This window comes from Antedon mediterranea, chromosome 8 (assembly GCF_964355755.1).
Source record: "Antedon mediterranea chromosome 8, ecAntMedi1.1, whole genome shotgun sequence".
NCBI classification, from domain to species: Eukaryota; Metazoa; Echinodermata; class Crinoidea; order Comatulida; family Antedonidae; genus Antedon; species Antedon mediterranea.
Window position 1 is genome coordinate 23,735,082 of NC_092677.1, and position 23,278 is coordinate 23,758,359.

General features: G+C 30.9%; 1 protein-coding gene across 2 annotated transcripts in view; it reads left to right on the top strand.

The window, feature by feature from the left end:
* Positions 1–23,278, top strand: part of LOC140056124 (GDP-mannose 4,6 dehydratase-like) — an 88,083-nt gene that overhangs the window by 39,180 nt on the left and 25,625 nt on the right. For both annotated transcript variants that reach the window (XM_072101383.1, XM_072101382.1), the window contains exons 8-9: positions 3,368–3,486; positions 4,556–4,652. In XM_072101383.1, the coding sequence (XP_071957484.1) occupies positions 3,368–3,486; positions 4,556–4,652 (216 nt within the window). The remainder of the gene's footprint in view (positions 1–3,367; positions 3,487–4,555; positions 4,653–23,278) is intronic.

The following is a 23,278-nucleotide window of genomic DNA, read 5'->3' on the forward strand; positions in this document are numbered from 1 at the left end:
CCATGAAGGACACCTTACTCATTACGTCCATATCTTTCAATGAAATATTTTTTCGAAAATTTATTTATTTAGAAATTTGTAATTTTAAAGATTTGGAATATTAATATTGATAATTAATTTAATGGGGTTAATGTATGTTTACTAACTTTAATTATTTATTATAATTACATGTTTTATACTATGTTTTTTTTTCTTTTTAAAAAGTAGAATAAAAATGTTAAAGTCACCAAAAACTAAATCATTTGAAAAAAATAATATATTCATACTTTATACAATAAAAAAATATTGTTTGTATAAAGTAGATATTTAAAATTTAGGCAAGAGATTTTCGCTAATCATCCCAACACAATTAATAGCTTTGACATGACCCATCCTAGACTCATTTTCGAAACAATTTTGTTCTTATAGAATCCCAACTCCAGCAAAGTGACATTTCTTAAAATATTTAATTTAAATAATTTAAATATGAACTTAAATTAAAAAAATAATATATTCATACTTTATACAATAAAAAAATATTGTTTGTATAAAGTAGATATTTAAAATTTAGGCAAGAGATTTTCGCTAATCATCCCAACACAATTAATAGCTTTGACATGACCCATCCTAGACTCATTTTCGAAACAATTTTGTTCTTATAGAATCCCAACTCCAGCAAAGTGACATTTCTTAAAATATTTAATTTAAATAATTTAAATATGAACTTAAATTATTATTTACTGTAGAGAAACCATTGGTTATTACTTACAGTAAAATAAATAATAACAATGGTTTTGTTTTAAGGTGCATACGCTCATTTTACATGGGTCAAACCGAACCTCCCCAATTCAAAGGCATTTTGGGTAATAATAACATTTTATCATTACCATCTAAAGCTCTGTCTATACTATCAAACTTTATGTGACAAAAAAATGTGATGTGCCCATATATGAACATGATGATGTCATAGCACTACCAAAGTTGGGCATATCACTACCGTGTTTAGATACATCACACTTTTTTTGTCAAACTAGTTTGACAGAGCTTTAGAAGTACTTTAGGCAAAAATGGTCAACTGTAATATTTATAGTATCTATATACTGTATACAGTATTGAGAATATATAGAACACTTGAACTTGAAGGCTGTGAATTTGTACCAGAAAATATAGTACAAACTTGTTGTTGAGATGTGTGAGGTCCTTTTACAATAACATATTCAAAAAATGAATTACTTTGCAAAGGAAATCATGAAAGGAATATACTTATTTCCCTAGAGAATTACTAGACAAAAAGAGACATTAAGTTTAGGCAGATAGAGTACTTGTAAATTCTACAACCTTAATAAACCTTTGTGGATTACCAAGAATAATAAGCAAAGAGAAGTAACAGGAAATAATTAGACTTAAGATAGCTTTTAAAGATGATACTTTGTTTAAAACTTCTTTCACCTAGGCCTATTTCAGTTTAAGATATTCTCCCCCTGAAAAAAATAATTTGTTAAACTTTTTTTGTTGAATTCCATTTTAACGTCACATATTGACTTTGACCAAACAAAACCAGAAATTATGAACCTAAAAAATTGTAATTTAGATCAAAAATACTTTAGTGTAATTGAAGAAATCTGTGAAAATAGGAAAAATGAGTTCCCTTAAATGAGATGAGAAAACTCTTGGGTCTGAATCTACTTAAATGTAGGTAGGTAGGTTATAATACCACATATTTTATGTTGTAGTATGATAGTACAATTAATGAATGATTATGAGTTGAATGGGGAGAATATTTTCATGAGTTTAAAGATGTTGTTCCTATTCAACGAGACAGAGCATAGTTGAATAGAAATACTGTTAGTGTACTTTGTGATATACACTTGGGTGACTAGAATAGTCACTGGTTTTCAAATATATACATAGGAACATTTATTAGAACTAGATATTAATTCGTCAATTTTACAAATTATAGCTGATCTCTATGATAGAAGATAATTTACACATAAAATAAAGATACTGTATATAGCTATTAGAGATTATCACTTATACAGACTGTCAGGAAAGTACAAAAGTATGGAGAAAGATGCTAAACCATCAGCAATTATTATACTAATATTTTTTTTTATGTGGATTTAGATAATTGAATACTATTTGTAAACAAAGAATAATACTACTGTATTCAACAGTGAATTAACTGCCTTTTAGACATTAATATACTGCTAGTGTATTCCGTGATAATTAGCTAAAAACCATGTCTTTTGTTTGGTTCACTATCGAAATCAGAGACTTGTCGTTTTTTGGTTGAAAGAACAATTAGTGTAAACTGGGCTTTAATGAACTCTGTCTAATAAACTGAGTTTCTTAATCCAGTTTTTTTTTCATCAGTACGTTTGGTTAATTAGCATGTATACTGTATACTCCTTCTTTGGCATTGCTAGTATCAGACACGAGCTATATTAAAACCTCAAATATCTAACCTTTTTCATAAAAGACTTTAGGCTTAGCTTTAAAATATTACCATTGTTATTATTATATTATGTTTATACTCTTGCAATTTAAAAATATTAAAATTATTTAAGACTGACTGATGAACCTTTTTATTTAAAATTTCAAATTATATATTAACTATCTTTACTTATTACAGTAAATTTGAATTCCAATTAAATATTTACAGTAACATAATTGTTTGTTTCATATTTCTTAAATTGAAGTATCCTTTCATATGATATAATCGTAAACAATCCTTGGTTACTGTATTTATATTTATTAAAATAGATGTATTTTCAAAATTTATTTCTCCTTAAAATAATTCTCAAAGTCAAATGTATAAGATAAGATAAACGATTATCTCTGTGGTTTGTACCTCTCTATATCAAAATCTTGAAACAAATTCATCTGGGGCCAAAATTATAAATATTAATAAATAATAATAAAATAATATTATTAAATTTCAAAATGTTGATACCACTTTTATGATATAAGATACAATTTCTATTCAATTTTATCTTGCTTGTTAAGAAACATTATTACCAGCTTTCCAGGTGTACCAATGCGGATGTAATAACTATCAAATCTCTAGGCTGCATGCTTTTAAGTCTCTTCCCGGTTATTATCAATATTTCTGAATCGTAACTAACAGGATATTGATTGCGTTTCTCGTTCCTCTAAATAACCTAAGGGATAACGGCGTGTCAGAAGTAATTACGTACTTGTCAACTACCTGCTTATCACTTTGTATATTTTCAAAGTAAATGAAAAATTTCCAGCTTTAATCTTTTGGTTGCTCTACTCCTTCATGCACAAATTTCATGAAAAACATAAACATCCCTGACTAAACAAGAACTAGGCAAAGTCCTATTGATTTTGGTTTCTTTCTATCTCAACATCTCATCTTATTTAGGGGATGTGGATGATGCTCCAGCAAGACAAACCAGAAGATTTTGTGATTGCAACCGGTGAGGTTCACAGTGTAAGAGAGTTTGTTGTTGCTGCCTTTAAATGCATAGGACAAGATATAGTGTAAGTTTATATTCCACAGCTGTAGGTAGTCTATGTGTTGAATTTAGAATTGTGTGCAAGATATTAAGGTTAGATGAGCCCCCAGTTGTGGGGAATGAAATTACTTAAGCACCTGCAGCAAAATTCAAAGTGAGGTGCCACATGCAGGCGTGCTAATTTGCATATCTGCACCTTTAAATTATACTGTACATAAGTTTTGTAATGTTTGTATTTTAGAAATAGTATGGTAGATATTATGGTATATAGTATGGTAGAGGAGTTGTTGATAGCCGAGTGGTTAGGACACTTGACTGTCATACAGATAGACCCGGGTTCAATTCCCGACAACTCCCAGTCCACTCAGCTGTAAATGAGTACCTGGTTGAAAAATACTAGGGAGAAAAAAGGCGGCGTGGAAAGGAACTGGCCACCCTACCACATAATGCCGAGGCTTAGTACAATGAGCTCCTAACAGCTCATTCCCCTACGTTCAGAGAATACGGGACTCACCTTTACCTTTACCTTATGGTAGATATGGATGCTACTCCTTTAAAGTTTGGTGCCAAAAAGTAGTTGGGTATTAGTTAGGACACTTATCAGGACTGTCACAAAAAACCAGGTTCAATACCTGATACGATCCCAAAGTCCCAGTCCACTTAACTGTAAATGAGTAATTGGCTGAAACTTGGTGGGAACAAGATGGAGTGTAAAGGAACTGGCCACTTGACCACATGGCGTAGTACAATGAGCTCCTAACTGCTGATTACCTTACTTACATTCATAATAATTTTTGGGCCTACACATGAATTTACTGTAGTTTCAAGTAAGCTATTGCTGTTAAATGTAACAGAGGTGTACAAAAGGTTTAGAGGGGTTTATGTTGCTGCTACACAGTTAAAAAAATAGGAGGCGCCATCTTTGTACAGTACAAACAATATTTGTTTCCAAGGGTTGAAACTTAAACTGGGGTAAGGCCTTATAATCTACTTTATATTGGTCAGAAGACATTGTTACTGGATGATTCTTGTCCTGGAGATAGGTCCAACATTGCAATAACATATTTCGTATATTTTGTTTTCTAAAAATGTAGATGGGAAGGATCTGGTGTTAAAGAAACGGGTATGGATAAAAATACAGGGATTATACGTGTAAGAGTAGATGAGAAGTTTTACCGTCCAACAGAAGTGGTAAGTCTTTTTCGAAAACAATGAAATAATGTGGTTATTTTGAAAGTATGAAACAACCAAAAAAATATGTACTACTAAACAACTTAAGCTTGGTTTTTACTTGGACGCAGCGCAACGCAACGGATGTACAAGCAAGCAACAATTTGGATGATCTATCGCGTTGTGATATTAATTACAGTTGGAACCTGACACTTCTGTTAAATAGACTAGAGCACCTATTAAGGGGACACTTCGGGACACATCAATGGTCGTCAGGTTTTCATGAGAATTTACAGTTTCATAGTGACAGTATGGTTGCGAGACTCACTTATAAATTACACTTAAGTCAAAATCTTTTCAATATTTTTTACCTGATATTTTTTATTTTTTCAAACAAAACTTTGATGGCACACCCTTGTTTATGATCTTTTGCAATTGAAAGTATTTAACTAATTGGCAATATTGAGTTGTACAATTAGGTTATTCTAACATACTCTTACCCTTCAGTGAACATCTGGGTTGTGGGGGCACCCTACTGATTGCTAAGGTCAGCGGCCTTTTGCAAATGTGCTGCTGCCTGAAGTCTTAGATTGCCTTTAGTCTGACAGACCAGGTGCTAAGCTATTTGCTGACCAATCAACGTTTTAAAGATATTTACAGTATACCATGATCTTGTTTCTGCAAACAGATCAATTGATTTTTTATTTTGATGGGTCGACTACATTTGTGCTGGTTGAATGTGTGATGCAAGTTTTTACCCCTAGGGGTTTAGTGATGGCTGATCAAAGATGATAGTGTGTCTAACAATTTTCATGCTTGGCTGTCAAAATTTCAACCAATTTCCACGAAATTATATAAATAATTTTACTTCCTGATAATGATGATAAAAATATTGTTATGGTCTGAAGAACAAATTTCACCAAAAAAACCTTTCTTGCAAGGAGTTTATTTAAATGCTTATTTCCCATGGGCTATTCTACAGTTGATGTAAATGAAATTTATGACAGTTTACTATAAAATCGCAACATTTTACTATAATAACTGCTCTCGGTACAATGCAGTATCTACTCTATATAAACATGTTCAATTTTATTTCTTAGGGCCCGTTTCTGCTGCCAACCCAAAATATACCGTATAAATATACCGTATAAATATACCGTATATATACCGTATATGAAATTCGTGCACCGTTTCCGCTGCACATACTTCGTGGGTGGGTTGTAAAAAAGTTGGCTTTCATTACCCAAAATGCATTTCGTGAGACGGAAGTATGGATTGACCTCGTGTAGTGAGGTTTTTACCTAGCTACCGGTACATGCTGACAAAAACAAAACAATGATGGTTTAAACGTTGTAGCATTGCTTTCTATTTTAAATCTAATGAGCAGAAGTGGCAACGAATTTACACCGCACATACAAGCACAATCTAGAAATGTCACTATAAATAAACTCTGTTAATTATTCAAATTGAGTTTATATTATGCTATATTATCCTATATTGCCGTTTTAATTTCCATTTTCTATTATACAGTATTTTACCATGATTTATTGTAATTAAAATCTCGGTATCTCTTCTGTTGCCATGCAGTCTCCCCCCAACTTTCGCTTCCCCCCACAATTGAATTGCAAAAATAGTGATTTGTTCGGTCCACAGTGACATTTTGATCTGTTGCTTGCTTTTACACGTGTGTTTCAACTTTCAGTGCAGCAGAAAAACCAAAACAAACGCGTCGCGCTCTGTTAGTTTTTGACCTCGTGTCATGAGTCGGGTCACATTTACGGTATATTTTGAGTGCAGCAGAAACGGGGAACGAAATATACGGTATATTTTGGAATATACCGTATAATATCCACAAATGATGGGGATATTTATGCAGTATATATACCGCAAATATATACGGTATATTTTTTATGAGACCCATTTCTGCTGCCAAAAAATATACCGTATATAAAATATACCGTATATATACGGTATATTTTTGGCAGCAGAAACGGGGCCTTAGGCACACGTGGCCAAGGATTACCAATAGTAAATTAATCACTGTCCTATCAGATAGGTGGTTAACAAACCCCTACTTATCTCGAATGATGAACTGAGTTTTTAAAAAGTGTACGCGGCAAACTGTATACTGGACCTACTGTTTATAGTCCATAAATCCGAGAAGATTTGTTCAACCACCAGAACTAGGAGCAAGTTGGCCTCAATTTGATACCGATATTGTTGACCCTTTAGGTACTGCCCCGCCTTAACTGCTCGGCCATTTGACTCATTTGTCAATATGAAAACACATACATTTTCACTTCTATAAAATGTTCATAGCTGTATTGATATTATTGTTTATTAATTATTAATTTATTTATTAACACATTTTTTAATGCGAAGTCAACAGCCTAGCCTTGTGTTGCACGTGTTTGCTTTTGTGTAACAAGAATGAACAATTGCATGTAATGAAATTCAATGGGAATATAAAAGTAATATTGAATGTCATGTGACCTACAATCCTCCAATCAAATGAAAATCTACTAAGGTACATTATGTATGTTTATAATGAATCATAATGGCTTGCCTCACTTTATTATTATTATTATTTTATTTATTTAGCGCTTTTCCAAATTAGTTTAAAATGATCAAAGCGCTTTACAGCAAACCCAACAATTCACAGTTTTTTTTTTATTTTACCCTGTAGTTAGTTTTTTCTGTTTATAAACTAAATATATATATTATATGTATATATTTGTTTATAATTATTTATTGATTTTGGATTTACTTAACATTAAATGATAAACACATGATATGTTTGGGTATAAACAGTTTGATATTGTTTATTTTAAATACCACGACCAACATACATTGAAATTTAAATAAGAAACCGCATCTTATTAACCACTTATCTTTATACATTATTTGTATCGCAATAATGCTCACTCCAATATGAGTAGAATTTAATTTTAACTACGAGAAATTGTATACTGCATGTTTACGTATGCTCTTAAGGACTTGGTTCACGCTTGAACTTTACAAAGTACGTATGCGTTACGCGTTGAAGATGGGTTACAGATTATCAGCTGTAGTGGCTTTGGGATATTCATTGATTTCAAACTAATGCTCATATATCCATGATCATATCTTATAACTCCCTAAGTTTAATTAACTTGATTTCATTAATTATAATATTCTTAATTAATAATAATGAACAAAAACTATTATTTGAGACGATGAAGTAAGCATTTAATATTTAAAATACATTTTTTTTTAGATATTACAATGTCAAATTGGTTTATTATTACATATTATTACCATCCTGTTTCTCAATTTATTTTAAGTGTTCTATGGGTCACAATGATTTTGGTTTATTTTTGTCATTTAAAAAAAACATGTTTTGCTTTTTTAAGATACTGTACTTATTTTTTTTATTTATTTATTTATTTATTCAATTTTCTGCCATTATACAATACAAAAAAGACAAAAGAAGTATAAAAGGCAAGGAAAGACCAAACAGGTGCTAAACACATATGCTAGTTGGTCAACCAAGAAGTATGTAGCCCTAAGGAGAATTTTCTTTGTTTCTTTGGTTAAAAAAAAAATATTATTTATTAATTTTAATGTACTTTTATATAGTCTTATTTTTGGGTTTCATTTTTGTTGTTTTTATAATTTTCTCTTTTTAAAATTCTTTCTGATATCTAATGATCAATCAGAAACTTTCTTGATTTTTGAAATTCTTTTTAAAGAGTCTGTTCAAGCGTGTTTTTATAGCTTCCGTGAATATCGTGCTTGAAATTAATTCCGCTCAGTTTGGAACAATAATGCATATTAAAGATAAAAAAACAGAATTAGTCACAAAGAAAGCACATCTTGAATAAGCTAGTTTCGGGTATGATAGAATACTTGTACAACCCATTACAAATTTTCATGTGTAACTGAAAAGCAAACTCCACAGCAGAAGACCCATTGTCTCCAAGTACCTGTTATTCAAAATATTCACAGATTTGACACCATTGTCTATGATCAAAGACTTTCACATGCCCGATTTGTAAGAATAATGTCCGTGATTTGAAGCGTCTTGCGTTTCATCGTGTGCGATTTTGTGATGCAAGGCGTTTTATAAAGGTGTTATCATCGGATGATTACATTACGTTGTAGTTTACCGATGACCTAATTTTAAATCAAGAGATTCAAGCGAAAGACTGCAAGGGAATTTTGAGTCAAGTTTTTATAGTTACTTAAATACAATTGTAATAATAATAATTATAATAATTTATTTCCTGTTGCTAAAATATGTTTAAATTTGATTGATGTAAAGTTAATTAATATTTGAAATAACGAATATGCTGCAGCTTCTTAAAATAACAGTACAACTAATTTAATTAAATTTAATTCACTTATTTACATCATGTACAGAAGTTCATAATTCTTTTTGCAAGACCCTTTAACATAAAACACATAACACACATAGATGATTAGGAATTTCACTTCAGTAAAACTATAGTCTTTAAGCCGATTTTCCACTAGGCGAATTTGTTCGCGCAAATCGAAAGCGCCAGCTTGTACGCATGTGTATTCATGTTTACATCTTCCACATCCTTCTCTACGCATGCGTATTAGCTGACGCCTTCGATTCGCGCGAACAAATTCGCCTAGTGGAAAATCGGCTTTAAAGGACAACTTGACCAAGGACCATATTTTTACATCGTATTAGGAATGTATATATGATTTCAGAACAATCATGAGATTAACGATATCGCTGCACGCGCTTCCGTACAGCCATCGCCGTAAATTGCTGTGACGTCACAGGTACATCGCAAAATCTACTTAATGAGTCAAGATAAGCAAAAGAAACAATAAATAAAATCAACATTTATATTTTTTACAATTTATTTATAAAGTGTGTTTACTAGAAATTTTCGCGATTTGCCAGACTTTGCCAGAAAACTCATGACGTAAATTTTTAAAATGTTGAATAAGATTTACACTGGTGAATGTTGTTTAGTGTGGATAGTGATGAGAGCATTCCCATACTGAACAGTCTAGGATTTTGTCCTCAGTTTGTATGCAAAAGACACTTTATTTCATGACATTAGGCGCTTTATATATTTAAGATTGTTATTATTTATTATGCGTGTGTGCCACAGTGTGTTGGACGTTAGAATCCAACTCTAGCTGTATTGCTTGTATCCTTAGGCAAAATACTTTACTTACGTTTGCCTCTCTCCGCCAAGGTGTATTAGATCAAGACACCACTTTGCGCTGATTACAAGCTGCATTATGGGAGTTATATATTATTATTATTATTATAATATAAAAATAATAATAATAATATAATAATAAACAGTATTTATATAGCGCCTAATGGATCACTGTCCCCTCTAGGTGCTTTACATATGACTAATGGTAATAAACTATCCCCCGCCGGACACCATTCCATTCCAGTATTTCTTAGTCGAGGAACACAATGTCAATTTGTTTGAATTTGAAGTTTACTGATAAAAATAAAATTGTTTTATTCTTTGATAAAACATTTTTTTTCTCTCTACGTACTACTCGTGATAAAAAGAAACGTTGTGTATGGATGTTATAAATTTGATTAAGAAACATTTTTAAAATATTTTTATTGAACAAAGTAATTTTACAATTTTGTCTGCAGCTAGATAGTAAATTAAGAACAACCAAATTACTTTTTTATAAAAAGTAAATTTTAAATAATGACAAAAAGAATGTTTTTATTTCGCGTTATAAAGTCTTTTGTCGGACAATCTTTGATTCAATTTTAGTATTTTTGTAATTTGCATTGTAACTAAATGGTGAACATTTATATTCTGGTATACCTTAATTGAATCTTGCTCATTTTATAATAGATATCACTATTAATTATTATCTTTTTCTTATTAATATTAGTATAAAAAGATAATAGAGTTATTTCTATGTCTAGTGATGTTAATGGTCTGGCAGACATTTCTATCAGTCGTGATTATACACAATTAAAGATATAAAGCCACAATATTTTGATATTAATTTCTAAATCTTTACAAGCTAAATTAGATGCTCTTTATCATCACTGTAAATTGTAGAATCTTAATAATGAATTAAGAACTTTGCATTTTATTAAAAAGTATTGTTGAAAAAAAAAATGTAACTGTAACTGAACAAATCATATAAGTTGTTCTGATTTTGTTTTTTGCTTTTTAAAATAGCCTGAATTATGTACTATAAAATCTGTACCAGTACTCTCAAATATAATAATTAAATTCATATTTAAGTTCTTAAAATTATTAATGAATTAACAAAACAGGGTAATATTTAAATTCTGATTTTATGAATTATTGCTGAATATACAATTGTTATGATTATTTAAATCGTTAGATTTCTATAATTCATGAATTTATAATTTCTAATTAATTTGTATAACAATAATGTTACAGTTATATTTGTGTTTTAATGACTAGAGTGACTACTGAAATAGATTATTTTAGAAAGTAATTTAGTTTTTTTAGAAGCAGCAAATTTAAATATGCGAGTCATATGGCCGAGCGGTTAAGGCAGGGGCGCCGTTTACCGTACCTAAAGAGCCAACAACATCGGCAAGGGTTCGAGGCCGACTCGCTCCTACTCCTAGTTCTGGTGGTGGAACAAGTCTTCTCGGATAAGGACTATAAACCGTAGGTCCAGTGTACACAGTTATAACCTGTGTGTACTTTAAAGAACCCAGTTCATTATTCGAAAAGAGTAGGGGGTACCCCGGTGAACTGGTTCACACAATACTAGCCCCTGTATCAGGGGGATTACCACCTATCTGATAGGACAGTGATTAATTCACTATTGGTAATCCTTGGCCACATTGCCTAAAGACATAAAATAAAATAAAAAAAATAAAATAAATAATTAAAATTTGAGAAAAGTGCAAACATCAGAATTGTTCTTTAAAGGGTATGGACAGTTGATGGTGCCTTGCCCAATCTACAGTACATGTACGCCAACCCTAGAAAACATACATTTTACAAAACAATGTTAGAATTTAATAGTAAAATCATTCAACTTTGAAATATTTAAAGTTATCAAAAAACAATCATTCAAACAATAAAAGAAAATAACTTTTTATATTGCAATATTTAAATTAAATAATACAAAAAAAAAATATTCATTTGTTTTCTTAAAAATGTAATTTGTATATGCCATGTCATACTTGGTATTTAGAAACAGTGATCTTTGTAATACCGTAGAAATTCTACTAGAATGTATTCAATGTATTTAGGAGACACTTTTCACATAAAGAGCGAAGAAGCAGTGTTTTAACACTGCTGTCAACCCCTAATAATTGCACATTTTGTTTGGTCTCCAATTGGATTTCTACAAAACTTTCCTTGAAAACTATGATCTTATCAGATTGTTTGACCGTAAACAATACAATATTGTAACAATTATTGAAAGTCAGAAAATAATGCATAATGCAATATTACATTATTATTAAGTGCAATGCTGTAAATGAACATTTTAACTAATGAAGAAATAAAAGTGAGTCTAACCCACATACGACAAAAAAAAAAACAAAACAAAAAACAAACAAAAACAATACAAAATTCAACAAGTGAAAATTAAATGTTTTAACTTTATGCTCTGCAGAAGGGTTATGTTGTTTCTTTTGTTGTCAAACAGACAAATCAAGTTAAGACTTTTTGTTATTCTAGTTAATTATCTTCACTGTATTATCTATTAAAGCACAACAATATTTAGCAAGATTATGATATACTTAATACCAGTAAAGCGATTGATATATTAATGTTAATTCCAATAAATGTCTTGGAATTGTGCATATTGCTGCTAACAATAAACAACCTTGATTTTTATTTTCCATAATTACTTAATAATGTTTTCATAAAGAATTATCTTATATCTGAATGGAAGTACTTCTTCTCTGCCTTGTCGTATATTAACTAACATAATACAATGTTACGGGTTGGATATTTTTACAGAATTTTCACGTAATTGTTGTACTATAATGAGCTTGAATAACTTAGTGAAACGGTTAATAATAACGGATAATTGAAACTTATCAGTTAGTATTCCCTATAGCAGTTTTTTTCGCATCCTATTAAGAATAATACGTTTGGGATAAGATTTCTTTCAATGCATGTTTGAAAACTCACACTTTTCACACTGATTGTCTGTGACCGCATTTCCTGTGCAATGTGTGCCACCTGTGTGAAAAGAACTATACAGTAATTTTATATACAAACGGATATAATTTCTAATTAATCCATATTTGATTCATATTTAAAAGTAAATGCGATCGTTATAAACATATCTGCTATAATTTCACAAGTTTTTTTTCTTCTCAGATGCTTTGTATTCATTTAAAGTGTTGAATATCATTTGCAAGCATGTTAAAATTCTATTTGACTGTTAATTGATGAGGCTATAGCCCAAGGGCCGAAGGTTTCAAATTTAGATAGGTAAAACCATGTTTGTCACTGCAATGCGTAATAGATACGTTACTCTATTGAATGCTTATAAACACATTAACCCAAATAACAACTTTATTTAGATCCATTGCTGCGTTGTTATAGTAAGGAAATAAAGTGTATTGCGGTGTACGATACCTTATCTAAGGGAATTCCTATCAATTCATGCTATAATATACATCTTAATTAAATAATTATCAACAAGAGAGTGAGAACGGTTCTCATGTTGTACAAGGTTTTATAAGAAATGTATACCTACATATACACATCCCTCCTCTTGTGTTAACCTTCTCTGGGATACCTTATCACCCATTAATACGATTGAGAGGTTTTCTAAAGAAATTGTTCTGGTGGGAATTTTCATTTGTGAAGCAAACAATTTCATACCACAAAACCTCGATTTCAAGCCTTCCTTTCGAGATTACTTTTGCAAGCTAAAGAAGTGAATGGTGTAAATTTGTGAATTGCTACTGTAGTAATAGTATTTTTTAAACATTACCGGGCCTGCCAATTTTACATATTTGTGATACAAAATACCATTTTAAACTGTAAAATAAATGTACAATATAAACTTGATCATACTCTACATTATATCTGCATCACAAGTTATCTGGCATTAAATTACCGTGTTCCTTTAATATTCAAATAGTCTATCTCGAAGAGATAGACTATTCTTAAAAAGAAACCCCTATGAGCTTGATTTCAAGATGGGCTTCTTTTCAAGATTACTTTTGAAGATCGAAGAGATTGGCTTCTTTTCGAGATGGGCTTCTTTTTGAGATTGCTTTTGCAGATCCAAGAGATGGACTTCTTTTTGAGATGAACTTCTTTTTGAGATGGACTTCTTTTTGAGGTTTTACAGTATTTTATTTGAAAGTTGAAACTCAGTTATGAGTAATGACTTATGATTACATGCAATACAAAATGTTAAACAACAAACAAAAGCAAGTATAAAAAATAGTAATTATAGTCAAAATTTAAATGTTTAGATGAATAATATAATAAGTAACATTTTATAAATATTTATATTATGCAGTAGAAACTAAAGATGCAGAAATTTTACAGGGAGATCACTTCATACTGTACTATAGGTTCAGTTAGTGAAAAAAAAATTGATTTGTAGTCAAATTTGTAAAAGGAACATTCAGATTCTACTTCTAGATACTGTTTGAACTAGAAAGCCACTCCGAGAGTGCATACCTCCGCCTACTGTAAAATTCTTGTACATAAGATTTCTCCGGGAAAATATATGTATATTTGTGTGTGTCTAAATTCTGTTTGTGATTTAGGCTAATTTCACTACATACAAGCATGTGTGTGCGAGTTTGGCGTAATGGTTGTGTAACAAGCCTTTCAATTCAACAATATTCAGTTGACTAACAATAGAACAGCAACGCGAAAATCAAACGAGTGAATTTGAAAAGAAATAGGTTTTTTAAACTAATCGCATAAAAAAAGGTGCACTTTAAATCAGATTATGTTTTAAAATTACAGATCACAAATTATAACTCTTGCCTCTTGTACAAAAATGAAGTTTTTTGGACAAGTTCAAGAGAAAATGCAATTTCAGTTTACTTGTTACTTTAAGACTTTGAAAAATTCTGTCCTATCTTTTAACACTAGCAGGTCTAAAAAGTATACTAAAAAGTGGTCCAGAATTGGGACCGTGATCCCAAATGGTCCCAAAATTTAATGGAATGGTCCTTGACCACATATCTATCTGTATATTTTGGTAGAGATCTTGTAATGTAATTATTTTGTGAGTAATCCTCCTAATGCTAACAAACGAACAAACAGACAAACAAATAGACAAACAAACAAACACACGCAATCGATTACATATATCTCCTTGGCGGAGGTATATTATTGCATTCTATACAAAAGTGCACTGTAGGCATATTCCTATACTGTTAACAATTGGTAAAATTACTTTTTTTTGGAAAATGGGAGATATTTTTAAAATGGTAATGTTCCTGGCTGTGTAATTGGTTTCATTGATATTTTGAGTGTCTTAAAACCTTTTAATTGCTTACTGTTTTTGTTTGGTATTGCTGCCTAAAGTCTTAATCCTTACTGCCTCGTTAAAAATTCACTTTTGAAAGCTGATTTGCCTCGAAGAAACGTTCAACTTCTAAAGGTTGTTATTTTTGTATTTTTTGCCACCTGTCATGTACACCACAGTAACATACAATCTGTGTGTGACTTAATTCTATGTTTACCAACTCATTCTGTAAATTACTTCTTAGGCCTAATATGATGGAAGTGTTTTTTATGCAAGCTGGAGGGGTTGAAATTTGGATGTAGGCTTTGTGTTGTGTGGTCTCTAGAGCAAAAGTCAGTTTACATGACAAATAATAGCAAAATGGTTTGTCCGTAAAAAGCTTCCATATTAATTAATTCATTGCTTGAAAATGATCTTCATTAATGCTTTTAAATGACTATACACTTTATATTAAAGTGTCCAGTTTATACATGCTGTTAAAACATTTAAATTTGTTATTGAATTTAACAAAATTGTGTTTGTTGATTTATAAATCATTTATAAACAAGCAATTTAGTAAGTATACAAATATTAAATGTTAATCATCACCAAATTTTTATTGCAAACATTCAATGTGTCTCATTAACTAAAGCCCATATATGGACACGATGCCATCATATCACTGCCATATTTGGGAATATCACTACCATATTTGGATACACCACACTTTTTTGTCAAACTAGTTGATAGTATATAGACAGAGCAGCTTTGATCAAGGTAGTAAGTGAGTCAGATCTTAGATAGTCCTAGACCAGGTCTGTTGGGATACACTTTTGGGTTTACATGCAAGTTATGTTCTGTGAAAATTATGAATAAAAGAGAAGGAAAATATCACCAGTTTTTAAAAATAAACATGAAAGATCAGTCTTTGATGCAGGGCCAAGTTGTTCATGATAGAGCCTGACATGTACCATGCAATCTCTTTCCCCTGCCCTAAAGCTCTGTCTACAATATCAATATCAAACAAGTTTTACAAAAACATTTGATGTATCCAACATGGTAGTGATATCCCCAAATATGGTAGTAATATGATGTCATCGTGTCCATATATTGGCACATCACATACAGTTTGATAGTGTGGACAGAGCTTTAGATGTATTCATATTTTGAACACAAAATGCTAAATCATAAAAACCTCAATAAAACGTTTGTCTGTTGAAGTACAACAGGCCCATTTCAAATCTTTTAATAACCAATAAATAGTTTTTATTATTCTATTGAATTGTTCAGTGATTGTATCTTTAGGTTCTCGACAAATAATAGGTTTATTTGTTTATAGCCTCAGGCTTCTCAGGATTTCTATGGTATACTCTCTCGATAGGTACTACCTATTATAATGAGGTGATATTATCCTCAATCTGTATTCACACAGAATTTATAGCTACTTAATGATAGACAGGATAATAGACACTAGTGTACAATCTCATAAAGACAAATCATATTTTAGATATTAATTTAAAAGCATGTTAGCGACTGCACAGCTATCAGCGAAAATTAATGATTGTTGATCTTATAACTTTTTCTATATTCAATGATGAATTTCTGTTTTGTTTGGAGAATCTGATGCTTTCGCATAAGTGCTTAATATTCTCGGACTGTTTTCTTACAGAACTCATTAATACTTGGCTAGCTTATAATGTACGTCTGTATGTTTTCTTTAGTCAACTTTAAAGCATTATAAATAGCTTTATTGCTTTCAAAAATGATATGAAAACAACTGTTACTCTTGTAAGCTATTATCCGTAATACTCTTATGAAAACAATCAACATGCTGTTTTAAAGAATTTATGATATCACCATGATCGTTACGGTGTACTGTGTTCAACATTCTCAGATATTGAATATAAAATTTAGTGTTATGAAGTTCTTCTGGGACTGTTACTGTATAACTAAAAGTTGAATTATTGGTAAAAAAATAATGATTTTGTTATTTTTTTTTGTAATTGTAGTTTTTTGTCAGGGAGTTGAGTAATTACACATGTTTTGCCCTACTCTGACATAATTTGTACTTTATACTAAATACATTTGAGAATACGTGCGAAAAAATTCGCAAGTAGTTCTCGGGTGGGACTCGAACCCACGACCTCCAGATCACTAGCCTGGCGTTCATACCTCTAGACCTCCGAGCATGCCCTGATGGCTAGTGGTTAGATTCGAGCCCAAGTAAGCAGCGGGTACTGCACCAACAGAATTGTAATTGTAGTTTTTTTTCAGGGAGTTGAGTAATTAGATGTTTTGCCCTACTCTGACGTAATTTGTACTTTATACATTTGAGAATACTTGCGAAAAAATTCGCAAGTAGTTCTCGGGTGGGACTCAAACCCACGACCTCCAGATCACTAGCCTGGCGTTCATACCTCTAGACCACCAAGCTTAAATTAAAATAAAATTAATTAAATTAGTTATTTTTTTTCTTATTATTGGAGTTTTCATTTTTATTCAGGCATTGAAATGTTCTCAACGTTAAACTTAATACTACTTTAGTTGGAAATTGTTGGGTTGTACCACAACCTTTATACAGTACTTTCCTAAATTGTTTGGTTGTTGATTTAGTTATCTGTTTACTAATTCCATGGCAAACACACTGGTAGATATCAAGAGCTCTGATATCAACAAGTCCATGTTGTTAAGTCACATGATATAAAAAGGCTTCATTAGCGTGCAGGTGATAGATTTTCTTTTCCTACCTCATTTGCATATAAAACAACATAGTACATTGTTGAAAATAGAGGGTATACCCCGGTGTACTGTATGCATAGCTGACGGAGGATACGATGTCACTGTTGGCGAGATGCAAGTTATAGAATTCAGGTTAAAGTTAAATTCACCAAGCAGTCGGATCTTTATGAAATAATATATTATTAATAATTTTCATGTTATTTAATATAACCCTGCAGTTTGTGGAAATCTTCTTTATATCTTCAAGACAAAACCAATAATTTATCATCATTTATCATTTATTTTTGACTGGGAAATTTATTAAATGAAAAATAGTCAATTTTTTCAACCTTTTTAACAAAGACCTTTTTGATCTTTCCAAATTATAAAAAAGGGTGTCAAATGAAATCGCTTGTGGAGAAACTGTTACAGGTCATTGTTTAATTGTCCAGAACTTTTAATATCTTTTTTTAAACTTTTGTTTGACTTATTAAACATTTTCAGGGTTTATAGTCCTATTATTAATTTTTTTAAATCATTGATAGCCACCACTGATTATTTTGCACTTGGCTTATCCAATTACAATATAAAGAAACATATTTCTAAACGGATGACAAAGTTATTCGTTGCCATTGTTCTTTTGGCATAAGTGTGTTCCTTTCATTTTCAAGGACAAATTGTTTTATAATCACCACAGATATTAATTTAGAACATTTTTGTGGTTTACTTATAAATGTGTATAGATGTATACATTTCAGGATAATTTGTTTCAACAATTTCTTCACCAGTAAGATCATTATTATTACAAAAACTAATTTAAATTTGATCAAAGGAAGCTTAAGTCTAACCTTCATAAGACCCTGTTTCATCTTTCTTCTTTATACAACGTAATTTATTAACATTATGTAATTAATGAATGTAGGCCTGTATCATACAAATGTGTAACATTTTCTATTGAATTCAGTATTACATTACTACTGTATGACGTCCTATTCTTTATATATAATTTAATTTATTCTTTCTTTTGACTGGATTGCATTTTCAACTAGAAAGACACTCCGAGAGTGCATACCTCCGCCTACTGTAAAATTCTACTACATAAGATTTCTCCGGTAAAAAAGAAATATATATATATTTGTGTGTGTCTGGCTAATTTCACTACAAGTATGTGTGTGCGAGTTTGGCGTAATGGTTATGTAACAAGCCTTTCAATTAACAATAGCTTCAGTTGACTAACAATAGAACAGCAACGCGAAAATCAAACAAGTGAATTTGAAAAGAAATAGGTTTTTTAAACTACTCGCATCAATAAACGTGCACATTAAATCAAATTATGTTTTGAATTTACAAATCACAAGTTATAACTCTTGCCTCTTGTACAAAAATGAAGTTTTTTGGACAAGTAGTTCTTGAGAAAATGCAATTTTAGTTTATTTGTTACTTTAAGACTGCTCGCCGGCTTTTGGAAAATTCTGTCCTATCTTTTAACACTAGCAGGTCTGAGTAGTATACTAAAAAAGTGGTCCAGAATTGGGACCATTGTCCCAAATGGTCCCAAAAATTAATGGAATGGTTCTTGACCACATATCTATCCGTATATTCATTTTGGTAAAGATCTTTTAATTACTTTTTGAGTAATCCTGCCAACAAACAAACAAACAAACAGACAAACAAACCCACGCGATCGATTACATATACCTCCTTGGCGGAGGTAAATAATTTATTGTTTTATGTTATTTGATTTTGTTGGATATTCTCATCATCGTTTTTCTTCCACTGCTCCTTTATCAAAACATCTGGAGAATGGTACGACCAAAGCATCTGTTGTCATAGCAGTGTAGTCTTTATGGTGTGTAGTACTCAACATTCCGTGTTCCTTGCCATCCAGAGAACTCGCAAAAAAATAAGAAATAAAAATTACGGCTGGTTATTTAATCTCTTCTGAAGTATAAATTGTATAGTTAAGCTTGTTACTGTTGTTGTCCATCAAAAAAATTCATTCTATTTATATTTATTTAAAAAAAATTAATGTTTCTAATCATTCAAAAAAAATTATTAACAAACTTACAAGAAAACAACAGAAATTGTCATTAGGTTATTATTTATTTACTATATTTAAATATCAATATTAAAAGTCTAAAAGTTTAAAACTTATTAGTATATTTTGCTATCACTGCTCAATAGATCCTTGCAATAGTGGTAGTCTCAAACAAACAAACCTAAACAATACGTAATAGATACTTTTTAAAAATCCGTACTTTCAACATAGATTTTCGTGTGCATATTACTGTAACGTGTAGTCCTTGAATCTATTTCTCTTTCTTATTTTACCCGCTGTGTTCTTATCACTTGATTTAGAGGGAACAGATTTGATTCAGTTTGGGTAAATGAGAAGATATTTTTGGTAAGCCTCTTAAAGAAAGGTAGATATCCTCTCAGCAGTTGGTAATTGCTAAGGTTGTGGTTTCGGTTACCCAATTAAAATTCACGCCAGGGAGTTGAGGTTTCGCATCAGGGTGTGGACCATTCAGTAGTAGACATCATGTTTGATTGCACCTATTTTAGGATGAATTTTGACAAATTTGTCTACATTAAATTTAATCATATCAGTGGAAATATTTTTAGAAGAGCTTTATCATTTAGCAACGTGGTTAAATATTTTAAACTGATTTTATATATCTTTCAGTTCTTGCACACATCATCAAACTTGTATGTTTTTTTTACCAGTGATTTATTGTTAATCACTAAATGTAATGACTTCAAATCAATAAAGAAAGACCATTTCAGTTTACTATGCCATGAATTCGGATGACTTTTGGTGTTTAGGACCTCCCTCATTACATGTGCGGGTCACGTACTCTATGAAAATGTGTTTGTTGATAAGCAAGGCTGTAAAATGTACATTCGTCATCTGCCAAAGGGTATTCAAGGATATTGGCGCGTAATTGGTCTGAAGGGAAAATCCACTGAACAGCGCCACATGTGGTCGACGAACTGAACTGTGAAACGCATTAGTCACATATTTAAATATGGCATGCTCTCCTAAATTTCTCCAGTTACTTGACTGGCAAACTTGCAAAACAAAATTCAATTCTAGAGGGTGTGCAAGTTATTCAAATGTATGCCCTCAAGCCAAGGTGAACATCAATTAAAATTGGAAGATTCACAGTGGGTTATCTTCATAATCCCTGGTAGCATCTTTGGCAATCAGAACGCGCAGGTGCGTGTGCGATAAAAACTGCCGGTTATTTAACTTCATACGTTATTAGGTGGCTGTCAATCACAGGGTGGGTCGCTGTGCTTGACCTCTTGGGTTGTCCGCCGGTATTTGGTGTCGTTTGTCAGTACAATACTGCTCCCGGGCTAAACGTATTGTACATACCATAGTTAAGCTGTCCTTTTTTGTCACACTCAAAGTATAAATTATGTTTTGTATGAAAACATTTGCCTGTGTTTAAGTTTAGTGGGATAGCATATAATGTTGTTGGCCTAGAATAAACTTGTCACAATTTTGTAAAGTATCCAAAACCAATTTGTAAATTGTCACCTCTTTGGTTAGCTGTCTCATAGTGTTATATGTCAAATGTGACAAATACCAGAAAACTATACTTTATTTTCACTTTAAACTTGTAAATGTAATTAAAAATAAAGATTTTCATTCTTTAATTATGTAAGTTAATTTTTTTACCTATATATTTTTATTTTTATTCAATTTTTTTTTATCCAATTTTTTTTTTAACTTTCAATTTTTTTTTTCCAATATATTTTCATAAATTAATTTTGTTGTTTTTTAGTTATTTTTTGTCCTTTTTTTTATTACTTTTCATACATTTTTAAGCCAAAAAAGTAATAAAATAAAAAATACCCACAATACAAACAGTTGCAATGCACTTTTAGGAATGAGTCAGTGTCTCTTAAAAACATGTTTGCTGCCCTCTATTCTTCGCTTTTATACCATTTAGTTGCTTCACACAATACCATTATTTTTATGGGAAAAAAAACAAGAAAAAATTCTCTTAGCGATATTGGGTCTTAGCTTTACAGAATTAACAGTCAATTTATTTTTGTAAAAGACTAAAAATTGTGTATCAAGAAAATATAGCTGAAAATTGGTATGAAATTTAACTTTTTCCAGCGAGTTTCAGCATGGTAGTATGAAGATCATAGGTTTATGTCTCATCAGAGAGCAAACTTTTTGACCCATTGTTGTATGTACCAATTTATGCCTGAGTTGGGAACATAGTGCACCAATAGCAAGTTAAATATGAAAGCACAATACAAGTAAAAATTTAAATAATTTTGTTACAAATATATTTAAATGAGAAAGACAAGAGTTAAAATTATTATATAGTTATTACTGTATACTATTCAGCTGCCTTTTTCTTTGCAAAGAACATACCCAGAACCGTGATTAGAAATATATTTAAACAAATTAAAACACAGCTACGGGTTTTTATCTAGAAGTTAAGTTAATTATGATTATTTTCTTCAGAATAATTTAGTATACCGTATAGAAACTATAAGTCTGATGGTCTAATGGAGTCAATCTAAAGTTATATATATTGTACACAAAATGTTACTTGTATGTACACAGTACAGTATATTTGAGAAAGAGAGAAATGCAATAAAAAGGTTAATAATAGTTATTTATTTTTTTTTTTTTTTATATATTTAGGCAAATTGCCAAGGATAACCATAAGCAAATTCATTCACTATCCTTCTTAAAGGTAGCAATCCGTTCACGAGACAAACATATACACACGATGCTCTACATTAACAAAGTCTTATTACAAGTCTTTGGGAGTGGAGTTATAAATTGTCATTAGAAAAAATCCTCACATATGACAGGACTTGAACCCAGGACCCTTGGATTGGCAGCCAAGCATCATAACCACCAGGCCCAACTCCATTTACAGTAAAATAAAAACTACAGTTAAAAAAAACTTATACCTGTTATGTACACAGTATATCGTTTATATTGTATGCGGTACACATCCATATATAGCAATATATATAGACATAGCACTATTCACTGTAATGCCTTTATGCTAGCTCATGCTAGCAGAAAACACAAGTTAGAACGCTAGGCCTAGTAGTCAATCCCGACTATAGAAGCAGAAATTACCAATTTTTCAATTCAGGTAATCAAGCAAAAGGCAATGAAAGCAAGCTAAATTCCTGAGCAGAATTACCTTTTGGTGTTATACACTTTACACAATTAAAGCTGGGCCACCATTCTTTCTTATAAAATTAGCAAAATGTTGTTTATCAAAAATTGCATTACCAAACTAAATTTGATATTGTATAGTTTGGTAGCCGCTTATTACTTGAATCTGGGGCACCTTTCTTTCAAACATTGTTTTGCTTATTTTTACAAAGGTCAATGATTTAAAAAAAAAATCTATATTAAATAATAAAACTATACAGTAAGTACCAATTTTGAATATATATTATGTATATATTATATATTATTATTATTATATATATTATAA